This window comes from Populus nigra, chromosome 1 (assembly GCF_951802175.1).
Source record: "Populus nigra chromosome 1, ddPopNigr1.1, whole genome shotgun sequence".
Classification (NCBI taxonomy): Eukaryota; Viridiplantae; Streptophyta; class Magnoliopsida; order Malpighiales; family Salicaceae; genus Populus; species Populus nigra.
Window position 1 is genome coordinate 24,615,406 of NC_084852.1, and position 14,064 is coordinate 24,629,469.

The window sequence follows — 14,064 nt, forward strand, 5'->3', positions numbered from 1 at the left end:
TACTTGAGATATTCTTAGTTAATATAATGATAGATTTTGTTGAGAGAATATGGGAGGGAAAAAAAGTTTTTTTATGTAAATAAAATTAAGTATGTGTGTGTAAGTCCTGGATGACGGGAATATGAGGAAATTCTATTTGCAAGTTGTGAAATTTGATTGAGTCAATTATTTGGTATTGAAAAATATAAAAGAAATTCTGCTGAAATTTTGATAAAAATAGATATAGAAAAAAATTATTGTGCTTTCAATAATAATAAAATATATAAATGAAATATCATGTATTTGAATTTTTAGGATATTACATTTATTTTTAAATTTTCTCTCTAAAATATCATTTTTTTTCTTTTAAAAATATATTTATTTAAGCATCGGAAAGTCCTGAAATCCATAAAAAAATATCTTTTATAAATATCATGTACCAACTATCAATCATTTTGGCTAAAAAGAATTGATTAGATTGTCAAGATCAAAAAATTAATCAATTATTCAAGATATAAATTTTTCTCGTGCTACTTTGATATTTTAGTATATCATCATTTTTATTTTTCAATAATAATTAGTTTTTTTTTTTACAAGAAAAATTATTCATGCGTTCCTTAAAAGAGGTAAAGAAACTTTATTTAATTAGCCTGAAAGAAAGAAAAAAAAAAAACAATTATCATCATCGTTGCACGAAACCATGTCCTCAACACTTATTTGTACATGATTTTTTAGATCTTTGATGAGTTACGTAGTAAATGAAAGTGAATCCATCAATATCCACGGGCTATAGCCACTTTCTTCTGTTATAAAAGTTCCACGAACTTCAAATCAATGGATCACAGCTCGTACATAGCCTTTTGGATTTTTGGTTTCAGTTTCTAACCAGATGTGACAATCTATCATGATAGGGTTGCATATGATTAATATTTCTTGATAAAAAGGAAATAAATGTATTTAATTGGGAGATAAAATTAAAATATAAAATAATTTTTAAGAAAATTAATTTTGAAGTAAATTTCAAACATTAGAAGAGGAGAAGGGGAAAATATCCTTTCTATATTCACGTTCTTTGTTAAAAATAAAACATACAAATATTTGGAACCTTCCATGCTTTATTGAATAATTCACATTCTTAAAATTCAGAATACACGAACCCTTATATTTACAAGGAGATCACACATTTAACTATTAAAATCTATTAAGAATTTCAATTATCTAGTTAAATAAAAAAATCTAATTAACTAGTCTAACATAAAAAAAAATTTACCAAGGATTCCTACTCACACCATGATTATAACTAATATATATCAATCCCCTCTCTTAAATTGTTGTGTTTAATAATGAATGATTTTTCTTAATCTTGTCTTGAACGTTCATTTTACACCAGGGATCTTTTGATTTTTTGAAAGTTTTGTTAATTTTCATGTATTGTTTTTCTCAATGACATCAATTTTATCATTCATAGTTTTTTGCTATTTATTTTTTTTTATGGTATCATTGGAAGTCATATTATCATAATATAAGAATAGAACAAAATAAATAAATAGTTCATTAGATTGATTACTTATAGTTACCTTGTATTAATCACTCATCCATGTGAGCTTTTTTCTAACATGTTGCGATGTTTGGCTATTGGATTTGCTTTGATCATATATTAGTTATGGGGTGTCTTCCATTAACTTCTCCTTTTTCTCATCACTTTCACCATTTAAATCCATGGAATATTTTGCATAACAACATCATTACTCCATGTCCAAGAATTTAGCTTCATCACAAAACACCTCTGAAATCATATCTAATTTGGTTCTCTTCTCTTGAAACTTTTACACATTGAAGGTCATCACATACCAAGATTTCTACATTGAAATCTTCTCCTTCACTATCATCTTTCTCATTCTCATTGAATTTTGATAAAGAATCATAAAAAAATTCATTTGCACTATCATATTTAACTCAATCAAAAAGTAGATTTTTTTCCTTATTAACATTAATATCACCAAACTTGATAAAATCTTGATAAAATTCATCTAAATCAGAGAAAACTTATTTATCTCAACTCATGTGATTATTATATTCAGTGTTTAAATATTATAATTATTTGTGATTTTTCTAATTCATATGACAAGCAATTAATAAAGAGGTCTCATCTTCTTTTTCTATAAAATTAGATTATTTATCATCATTTTTATTCAAATTAACGTTTTATTTTGCTCTAATACTAGTTGTTAGAAAACAAAAAACATAAATACTTGAACCTTCCATGATCTTTATTATTTGATTCAACTCTCATTTTATTCCTGAAATCTTTAAGCTAACAATTAAGTGACTCAACACCTTTCTTATGTTGATATAAGTATTTGCTTTCTTCTTTATTTTAAGGCTATCTTGCTCATTTTTGAGCAACCTAGAAAGAAATTCTATGTCCTCAACTACACTTTCAGCTTTCTTAACTCTTCTTTTATTTTATTAGTCAACTTCCACTAAGTTTAAAAAGATGTTGACCTTCAAGTTCTTGCCAAGAACAAAGAAATCTTTAGTGGCGCAAGAAAGAGAAGCACAATGCAGAAGAATCTGTACTTGCTCAGAAACAAGAAAACACAGTGCTGCTGCAAAGAGGACAATTTTGAGTTGCAGCTGGTGTGTTAAAGGAGGCTGTCGTGGTCTACCATTGTTGTGTAGACCTCCCACTACTTGCTGTGATATATAGGAAGGATCTGCAACAAAGAAAAAACTGATGCTGGACAGCTGCTGGAAGGCTGCGCGAGGAAGGGTCTGAACAAAGATACAAGCTGTTGTTGAATAGTTGGACGGCCAAACGTATTCAAATTTGAAAAGGTTAGTTGCTACTGCTCTTTTGGCTACTGGACGAAAAACTTTTTGTTGCTGCTGCAATTTGCTGTCTGCTGCTGCTGGAGAGGTTCGCTGCTACTATTTATGCTACTGCTGGTTCGTCTGTGCTGCAAGAAAGGGTCACAAAACCTGTTGTCGTGAAGAGCTTTTGTTGACGTAAACGCTGCTGCGTTTTTTCAACTGTGAAAGGTAGAAAAGGCTGTTGCGTTTTCTCTCCTAATTAACCTAACCTAAGCTCTAAATCCAAGCTCCGCTACCCAAAAAAAAAAAACTCTAATACTAATTGAAAATAAAACACACGGTATTTGTAATTTTTTCAAGTTTTATTCATTAATTCACTCTTAAAATTTAGAATATATTGTCTCTTATATTTAAAGAAAATTCATAACTCTAACTATATAATCTAATATGGATTTAACTATTAGTTAAACAATGAATCTAATTAACTAGTGTCTGGCTCTGTAATTGAATGATTGCTTGCTCACTCCAGCCAAGTATTCTGTGTCTTTCACCTGTACAAAAGTTTTATTCCACGATCCTGCATCTGCCTGAATAGAATGGGCATATACACTTTGCCACCAAAACAAAAAAGCCCTGACAGCCCAATCCCCGGGGTAGTTGTTTTCATGATATCATTCCATGTTTCTGGATTAGACTCGATGAAACAGCTGATATGTGAAAAAAGAAAGCAGAAATGATATTGGATCATGTAACGGAGCAACTATAACATTTCGACAGATTCGCAAATAATAATGAAAATAAATGAGATCCCCAGCTTTCATTGATTTTGTTTCAATAAATGTTCATACATAAAACAACCATTTAGATCAGTTTCAAGGGAATAAATTATTGAAAAAACCACTTCCATTGATTCATTGCATATTGAGAAAAGCTGAACCAAGATCAACTTATATATAAGAACATGGTCTCAAAACCCTTTTGATCACCACTCCAAGACGGAAAATCATCTACACAAAAACTACATGACTTGATTACAAGATTCCCCAACAAAAACTAGTTTCCAGTAGTGTAATTACATCCTTTAAGCATAAGAGGGCTTAAAGCTTGTTCCAAAAGCTCACTGAAAGAAGCACATTCACTCGTGTAGTTCCACGCCGGCTTTTGAGAAGTGATGCTTCAGACCAAGATGAACAAGCCACCAACCATCGAATTTTTTATAATATTATATAAAAGGATGGTGATGGTTCAGTAGTTACAACTGCAAGTCTAAAACTCCATAAGGTTCCTCTCGAGCTAGGTAGCATCATAGATCATCTGAAAAAATGGAACGAGCAAAGTTAGAACCTCGGATACTTTCTGCCCGGAATTTGAACGGCATTAAAGAAGCACCAGGGAAATGTTCCAAGTTAGAAACACTAAACTAGCGTACATGGATAAAATTGTCAGGTCATAAGTGAGCAGGGCATGGAATAGATTAATTCATGCACGGCATCCATACCTTTGCCTGATTTGAAATTATTCGTTCCTGTCCAGCTCTTGAAAATACTTATAGCTCTCCGTTCCAAGTTCAAATGCTGTCCAAGACTCCTATGCAGGCACCCAACAAGAGGAAGCATAAATAATTCGACCCTTCCAACCCTGCAGCATCCAGTCGTTGTCTTCATCAATTACAAAATCCTTGTGGTAATAGGTCTTCAACTTACCCCTAAACTTTGTCATGAGCTTCTGGTCCAATGGTAGAGTCTTGAACCCTGCCCTCACAGTCCGGGCCTGCCATTGCTTGTATGTCTCAGGCCTCTCGACCCTTTCTTGACCCTCACATGCTACCACATTCATTGCATCCCGGCCATAAAGTTCTCCCTCAAACATTATCCTCGCTTGATCTTCCCGTGGTAAAGTAGAATCAAACATGTCGAATAGTGAGGAGAAGTGGAATAGTGCCTCCCGAAACCGTGTGAGGAAGAAGGGAGCATTGTATGATCCATTCATAATAGTATGAACAAAAATATCAGGATTCATCTTCCGAATTAAGTTAAGAATAGCATTCTTTGGGCAGTCCACTTCAACTGTCTCATCAAATAGATTCTTAAACCGACATTGACAATGCACAGCAAGCACCTCATTTCTATTAATCTTGAGGTCCTCAATTGGGATTCTTTCCCAGTTTTGTGCGGCAATGGGATTGTATTCAAATGGAACCTTAAAGCGCTCACAATACTTTGCCAAGCGACGTCCTGTCTCCTCAATTCTTTCTGACGGCCTGAAACCATGTTGGGGCAACTCTATTCCTGTAAGGCGTAGCTTCGGAGGGCCATTAGGGAGGAGAGAGAGTTGCTGGATAAGAATTGGCCATTGAAAACCATAGAGGACACCAAAATCTACTATATGGAGAGTAGTTGCTTTCTCAGCAGCTTGCAAAATCATGCTGATTGCAAAGAAAATTGAAAATTTCTTAAAGGGGCAGGCTTGAAGATTGGTTTTGTAAGCTTTCAGCATATCAGCAGCTGTTGTCCTCTTTGAAGCAAGATGGGTGAAAAAACTTCGGGTTCCGTCGCCACTGCCAGCCAAGCGTGCCTCAAGACCATTGGCGAAGAAATGAGCCAACCTCTGTGTCCCATCACCAAATTGTGAAGAGTGCTGCCTAATCTGTTTCAGTAGCTCATTAGCAGTCCTGAAATCATTGGCAGAGACAGCTTGGGCACAGAGGATCAGGAGAGTCCTCAGATCCACGGTTTCCTTCTTTTTGTTCTGCCTTTTAGCACGGGTTTTCCCACCACTGGATCCATTTGATTGTTCATCTGGCTGCGAGTTCTTGCTTGCTACATCCTGAACAGCATCATCGCCACAGCATTGTCCCCCAGTCCAAAGCAATACCTTATCAAACATCTCCGATAGCTCACTCTCTTCCACATGCACCGCAGACTGCTTACTACGCCTTCCTTCTTCTAAATCTGGATCCTCTCGCTCATGATTCTTCCTACCCCTCGACCCATCAGGCGAGCTATCCCTCTCAGAATTCTCCTCCTTCACCACCACTATAGGAGCATCTTCCTTTTGCCCTGAGGAAACTGCATTTGTCTCCAAATCAATTACCAGTTGACTGGCAATAGGAAGGAACTTGCTTGCTTCCTCTAACCCTCTCTTGAACTGCAACACAGATTCCGCATCGCTAAACATATTCTGCACCATCTCACCTGCAGAAGAACCCATAAGGCCATCCCCTGTGTCGGTGAAACCATTTGACTGATTCCCTGTAAATTGCACATTGGGCTGAAAATTGGACTGGAGATGGTTATCATCGGGAAGAGGGGTTCTAGAAAAAGATGGATTCATCCCTCCCACATCACCACCAACCCACTGAGTTTCTTTAGCAGAATCAATAGTACCACTGGTAGTGCCTGTGCTTGTGCTCTTGCTGGTATTATCACCACAATTACTTCCACTTGCCAAAAAAATACTGTCAGGGCTCTCAAGGTTGACATAAGACTCGGGCGAATCGAGGGAGGAAGGATACTGCTCACCTAGTACATCATACAATGACTTCTCAGTGGTGCTTAGAGCGAAGTGATCATGAAACATGTGTGGCTGATCCTCCATGTTCTCTTCCATAAGCATCTGGCTTATGTACTTGAGAAGCGGGTCAGAGGAATCACTATCCTCAGAAGCAGAGGAGGCTTCTGCCTCGGGACTCCAAGCCGATGAGGAACCAAGGGCCTTTCCATCCGGGCTCAAACTCATCGAGGGGACAAATGACTCTACCCCTGGACTCGAGTTAAAGGATAGACCAAAAGTATCAGGATCTGTATCAGGGGGGTCGAAAGGAAGATTCATGAAGCTAAGATCAGGAGAAGGGATATTGAATTCAAGTCCGTACTCGATATTTGGGTATTGTTCTGAATTTGGGAGCATGATCGTTTCATCAAATTTGGAATCATTTTGGAAACGATCATGGAGTCCTGTGTAATTTTGATCCATGATCACCAATCTATCTATCCCTCAAAATCCTACAAACAAAAAAGAAAAGGTCAAACCTACAAAGTTCAGGTCTAAACTTAAAAGTCCTTAATTTCTACTTAAAGCATTAGCCTACACGAACTCGAGAAAATAGCAAATGGAAACTGATTAAGTAAAGCTAAAACACTCACGAAAAGATACAGATATCAAATGATTAAAGAAGCTAAAGCAAGCAAGAAAGATTATTTCACCTTAGATATCCATAAATATTTGTAAGGGAGCGAATTGATAAAAGGAAAGGTAAAAGTAGCCACGAGTGGAACCGCGTAACTAGTAAAAGGAAGACTTGATTAGTAGTGCATGTACCTTGGAACGAAGAGACAGCTAGGGAAGGAAGGAAGAGGAGAAAAGGGTTCTCGAAATTCAAGTGATCAGGTGGTGGGTTTGGGTTTATATAAGCTGAGATGCGAGAAGAGAAAGGAAAGGAAATCTTGGTTTTTTGCACTCACCGTCGTCAAAGGAACCTTCATGGAAATCGGAAATTTTATAAAGTGAAGAGAGACGGAGTTTGAGGATTGCCATGTTGTGACGGTTGATATTTATGCTTTACTGGTTATAACCGGTTTGGTCAAAATTGCCTTGCTTTGCTTTCTTTCTGTAAACCCTTCGTCAACTCCGTCCAGTAGGGAATTGGGTCTCGGGACCACGTGCATATATGTGGGCCCTGTCCAATTATGTGAGAGTGACCCATTGCTGTCAAATGTGGGGTCCAGTGATATAGATGGCTGGTTACCATTGGAGCACTGAGTCATGAGCAATTTTTTTTTATCCAAATCCCACAACATTAGCTTCAAACAACTAGTTACGTGGACATGTACTATTAAAATTATTTTAAAATAGAAATAGGCGGTGATTCAGTTGTATGAGTTTGGGATCAAAAGTTTTGTGTTTTTTGTTGTCTCAGATTCGAGCCCTGTGGTTGCTCATATGATGGTCACTGAAGGCTTACATGATCGTTAACTTCAGGGCCTGTGGGATTAGTCGAGGTGCGCGCAAACTGGCCAGAACACCCACGTTAAACTAAAAAAAATATATTTTAAGATAGGATTTGATTTTGATTAAAAAGTAAATTAATTTGATAATTCATTACTACTGAAAAAATAAAAGAAATTTTTTTTTAATATCATAAATTCAATCTTGCAGTTCACTAAATTGACTATCACTATAAAAATGAGAGGGCGCTTGAACTCCTATAGAAATTGTACATTTTTAAGTTCAGATATATTTAAAATGTTTTTTACAAATATAAAATGTTTATTATTACTAAATCAGTTGAATTACATTGTTCATATTATCTTGATTTACAGTATGCGTGAGATGGCATGGCCACCTATAATTATTTTTTTACCTAATAAATTAGTTACGATAATGATTGGTTGATATAATTTTTATTTTTATTTTTAGATGTTTTTTAAGAGTATTTTTAGTTTTAAAAAATTAAATTCATATTTTTTAAATATTTTAATGTATTAATATAAAAAAATATAAAAAATATTTTATACCACTATCTAAAACAACCTTTAAAAACAAATGTAACGGATTGTTAATGACGTTACGTAAAATACAAAGCTGAATAGTTTTTTTTATTATTATAAATAAGGGGTTTGAATTAGATTTTTTTTTTTAATAAAAAATTAAGCTTCGGCTCAATGGAACCGCCATCGAATTGTAAAAACGAGCATGTGGTCAAATGCGTTAGGAGCACAAAAATCTCATGAAACTCGTATCCGAGAATATTCTCCACTAGTGCGGACGAGAATTTAGATTTAATTTGATAAAGGCCATTTGAAATAATAAAAACAAAAAAGTCTACAGCTAAAGAACAAATAGTAGCTCGTGGCCCGAGAGTAAATTATGATGGCTCAGGAATGCAGTAACTTTTAATTTATTTATTTTTGTCTGTTTTAAGAGTATATTTTTAAAAAAATTATCAATTTAATATTTTTTTAATTTTAATATATTAATATCAAAAATAAAATAATTTTATTTAAGGAAAAAGATATTTTTGAAAAGTACCATACAGTTTTTTTTCATATAATATTGTGGGGTTACGATCACTAAATTAAATGGGAATCAAAGAGTTGTATAGAAAATGATATCTTGACGAGACTTGCAATAAGAAACTAATTTGGTATCATCTAGATCTGTTGAATTCTTCACAAAACAACATTTGATGGGAGACCAGTTTTTAAGGAAACAGTACTTTCAAGAAGTCAGCTTTGATGGAGTCTAGCCAGCCAAAACCACCGGTGAGCTAAAGCCACCAGCCTTGCAAGCTAGCTTGCGGCCCAAGTCCATGCACCTCCTTATTTTAATTCACGGTCAACAAAAACTTGAGAAGCAAGTCTTTCCATCCCTTGGTACCAGATTAAATTAATTACCGAAACACTGGCTTACACTGCAATTAAATTAATCTTGTTTTGTTGCTGCGTTTTATATGGTTGTTGTCATCTTGTTTGATTATTATATATCTATTTCTTTGTCCAGACTCCAGAATTTTCTCCTGATTAGTTTGAAATTTAATAATCTTGAAAAACATAACATAGTAAAAGTAAACAAAAACTAAAATTAACTAAGAAAATTAATTGGAATAGCAAAAACATCTTTTTGATCTAATTCGAATGCGAATCATACCTTATGTTTAGTTGATTTCCTATAAAACTTGGTTTGTAGAATCTCTTGATTTATATCTCAACTAATTATGTTCCCTTGATTTCTTATAAAACTTAATTGGTAGAATCTCATAATCAAATTTGAGCTTAATTTAGCAGTCAAATCTAATATTTTAATTGTTTTTGTTAGTATATGCGATTAACATATCAAGGTTTCTTTACAGACTTTATCTTATCTACATAGTAGAGGTGTCATAAATATAATTTGATAGGGTTTGAGCTCATAATTATATTCAACCCAACCCAACTTCTTTGAAAGAGGTTAATAACCTATATATATATATATATATATATATATATATATATATATATATAACTGATTTCTAGTTAGGAAAAAAAACATATTTAAAAAAAAAATAAGTCTTAACCGAGTTTTACCGGGTTTTTACTTATTCTAGTTTTTTACCTTACCCGGATCAGTCCGGTCCAGGTTTAATAACTTTGAGTTTTTATACTTGCACTACTATTAAATTCTAATCACATATCCCCCCCCCCCAAAATAAAAAAAATAAAAAATGGGAAATCTAATAACAAGAAATTTGGAGCTTACATATTTCTAAATAAAATATAAACAAATACTTAATTCATAAATTATCAAATATAAAAATAAAAAGAGCATAGGGTATATGGGTTTGGTTAGGTTGATCGGGTTTTTAAAATCTTAACCCGTGATCTTTATTTTTTATATTTATTTACGTATTATTATTTGCAATATTTACGTTTTTTTTATGGGTTAAATCAAGTTTATTAAATAATGTAAATATTATAGATAAATATTTTTTAAAACATCATTGGGATATGATTCATAAACATATTTACAACACTTTCCAAGTCACAATTACATATTATTTGAAGGAATAAACTTATTTGTACTCTGTATATTATTAGTTGATTCATAGTTATCAAACCCAGTTCAAGATTGACCTTGCTAAAAATATGGGTTTTGGATTACATGGGTTGACCTGAGTCAACCTAGAAAAAAAATTTAAAAAAATTATTTGAAATTTTAATATTCCTCATGAAAAATTTAAGAAATGATCTATGTAGATATAAGGCTATACATGTTGTAAATAATAAAGTTTAAAAGATTATTTTAAAATATTTTTTTATCCCATATTAGAAAGACATTATATTTTTTAAAAAAAGATTGATAGATAAAACCCATGTAATAAATTTTGATATAAATTAATAATTAACTAAAAAAAATATATAGTAGACTTGTACGCACAATATTTAAACAAGCTAGATAAAACCTTTTTTTTTTTATGTGCACGATACAACACCTATACTATCCAGACTTTACCTTTTACATTTTTTCTTCCTTGATAATTTATTTTTTCTCTTCTTCTGTTTCACATGCATGCCATGTAAAAAATTTGTTTAAAAAAATTGTCGGTTTGTTGACAAAATTGGGATTTTTCGTGGCCATGGACTTCCTATCAAGGACATGTAAACCTGGCTATTCTCTAACAGTGCTTCACGGGTTCAATGATTTAATATTTCTGTTTGCCTATTATTCAGGGTGTGTTTGTTTTTTAAAAAGTAGTTTTTAAAAAATTAATTTTTAAATTTTTTTGTATTTATTTATTATTAGAAAAGTTGGTTAATAAAAAACACTTTTTAATTAAAGAAAAATTTAGTTTGGTTTTCAGGAAAGTGTTTTCCTTTTATTTTGGACAGAAAACACTTTTTAGGAGTTGTGAAAAATTTAGAAATATCATATTATTTGCTGATTATATCAAATTTAATCCTCAAACTTTTGATTGCTATATATATTTTATTTTGAATATTTGTTTTTCAATTTTATTCTTTAAAATTTAATTTTTATATTAACTTTGGTCCTCATTTTTATAATTGTTATTTGCTTTTCTCTTATCATTTTTTAATTGAAATTTCTTATCTATCAAATTTGGTCCTCATTCTTTTGATTGTTACTTATTTTATTTGAAATAATTTATGAAATGTTAATTATTATTATTTTAATTTCTTCATCTTTCAATTTTTATATTTTTTAGATTTGATCTCTATTACTTTGATTATTATTTATTTTATTTTAGATAATTTATGAAATTATATTTTTTTAATTTCATTCTAATTCAAATTTTTAATTTGTAATATTTATTTCTCATTATTTTAATAAACTTAAAAAAAATAAAACATTAATAAGTTATTTTCCAGCTTATTTTTCTTGACATAACCAAACAATAAAAAGTGTTTTCCAACTTATTTTTCATTACACTACCGAACATTAGAAAATAATTTATTTTCTCAGAATTTACTTTTCAAAAAGAATTATTTTTCACCAAACAAACCAGCCTTGATTTGGTTTTTTGGTTCCATGGGTTCATTGATTTAGTTTCCAGGTTTCTTGAAAAATGTTACTTGAAAAAACAAAGGTTATTGTCGGGTTTGGTTAAATTATCCAAGTCATACGGCAACACTGGACCAATTATAAGTCTAGTTTTGAATTATTTCAGATCCAGACAGGAATAACCTACCAACAGGATCAGATTTAATAAGTATGAGCTCATCACAGGTTAATGTCAACATTGACCTGCATTATTTTTTTTCTTCTTATTTGAACTGCAGCATAGACCTACGTATCTGCATGACTTTGAGAGCCACGTTCTGTCAAGATTAGTTAAAAAGAGTATATAATTTGTTCAATTAATTCACTAATTTTAATTGTAAACAAGCATTGGCGGAAGAGCTAGCAAGTTATGGGACGGCCTTTTAAGTAATTACAAATGTTGAAAGGATGTGGCGAATCAAAGTACACGTATATCCATACGTAGACGTATGATTTCATAATTTATTATAACAAAAACTAAATAATATTATCAAATGATTATAGATCAAGAGACTTTTTATTTTTTATTATGAATTATACTAATAGTTTTGCTTTCAATTTATTATCTTATCTTTTCGCAAAATGTTTCTTAGGTTTTTTATGTTTTTTTCTTCTTCTGACAATTAAAGTGCACAATTATCCTCTGTTTGTTTGTTCTTTATTTAGGTCTGACATGGTTGTCAAACTCAGGAGTCTATAAAAAAAATAAAAAATAATTAAGATTTATATTTAGGATATTTCAATGATAGTTTAAATGTTTTTTTATAAAAAAATTAAAAAAAATAAAAAAAAATAATTAGGGTTTCTGTTTAGAATACTTCAAGGATAGTTTAAATGTTTATTATATATATAAAAAAAAACATTATAAAAATTATTAATTAGAATTTCTGTTTATGATACCTCATGGTTAATTTATTTTTATAAAAAATAAAAAAAATAGCATTTATATTTAGGATAGTTTAAATGTTTTTATATAAAAAAATTATAAAAATATTAATTAGTATTTCTATTTATGATGCATCAAATGTAGTTTAAATGTCTTTTTTATAATAAAAAATTAATAATTAGGATTCACTGCTAGACCTAAGGCTCTTGGGCATGACCGCTAGACCCAAATCTATTATGTCTGGCATGGCCACCAGACTAAAAAGCCTATAAAAAATAAAAATAAAAATAAAAATTAGAATTTTTATTTAGGATATTTCAAAAATAGTTTAAATTTATCTCTATAAAAATAAAAATAATTTATAAAAAATATTAATTAGAATTTCTGTTTAGGATAGTTTAAATATTTTTTATAAAAAATTAAAAAAAAATATTAAAATAATTAATTAACATTTTTGTTTAGGATACTTCAAGGTTAGTTTAAATGTTTTTTTATATAAAAAATAAAACAAAATTATAAAATAATTAATTAGCATATCTGTTTAGAATACTTCAAAGGTAGTTTAAATTTTTTTTTAAAAAAAAAAAATTATTTAGCATTTTTGTTGGGATACTTCAAGGGTAGTTTATTTTTAATAAAAAAAACTCAATTAGCGTTTATGTTGGGATACTTCAAGGGTAGTTTAAATATTTTTTTATAAAAAAAAATTAATTAGCATTTTTGTTGAGATACTTTAAGGGTAATTTAAATATATTTTTATAAAAAATAAAAAATAATTATAAAAACAATTGATTAGCATTTCTGTTTAGGATACTTCAAAGATAGTTTAAATACTTTTTTATATATAAAAAAATTGATTAGTATTTCTACTTAGGATACTTCAAGGGTAGTTTAAATATTTTGTTATAAAAAATAAAAATATAATTGATTAGCATTTCTATTATGATACTTGAAGGGTAGTTTAAATATTATTTTATAATAAAATAAAAAAAATTGATTAACATTTTTGCTTAGGATACTTTAAGGGTAGTTTAAATTTTTTATATATAAAACAATAAAAAAAATAATTAGGATTTTTGTTGAGTCCAGCATTGCCGCTAGATCCAATCCGCTCGAGTCTGGCAAGGCCACCAGATCCAAGACCAAAGTCTGTTGGGTCAGGCACTCAAGTCGCTTGGGTCTGACATTACCACTAAATCTAAAGAGCTTAAAACATTCTTTATATTTTTAATATATTTTTGACATTTAGAAAAAATTGATATTGACATATTGCGGACCGCGGGACAATATACTAGTTATAAGCTTAAAATCAGTCAATACTTGTTTATAATTGTATCCTGGATACGATG

At 31.0% G+C, this 14,064-nt stretch overlaps 1 protein-coding gene across 2 annotated transcripts; it reads right to left on the minus strand.

Annotated features, from left to right (window-relative positions):
• Window positions 1-3,678: 3,678 nt before the first annotated feature.
• On the minus strand, window positions 3,679-7,358 carry LOC133706343 (scarecrow-like protein 33). Of its 2 annotated transcripts, none has more exons than XM_062131864.1 (3): window positions 7,114-7,358; window positions 4,292-6,797; window positions 3,679-4,107 (listed from the first exon to the last, which is right to left on the minus strand). In XM_062131864.1, the coding sequence occupies exon 2, from the start codon at window positions 6,766-6,768 to the stop codon at window positions 4,381-4,383; it is 2,388 nt and encodes a 795-aa protein (XP_061987848.1). In that variant the 5' UTR covers window positions 6,769-6,797; window positions 7,114-7,358; the 3' UTR covers window positions 3,679-4,107; window positions 4,292-4,380. The 2 variants fall into 2 exon arrangements, with proteins under 2 accessions (XP_061987848.1, XP_061987840.1); XM_062131856.1 differs by having other exon boundaries at window positions 6,999-7,358.
• Between the last annotated feature and the right edge of the window lie 6,706 nt (window positions 7,359-14,064).

Coding starts and splice junctions, on each gene's coding strand:
- LOC133706343 (XM_062131864.1), bottom strand. CDS start 6,768: ATGGATCAAAATTACACAGGACTCCATGATCGTTTCCAAAATGATTCC.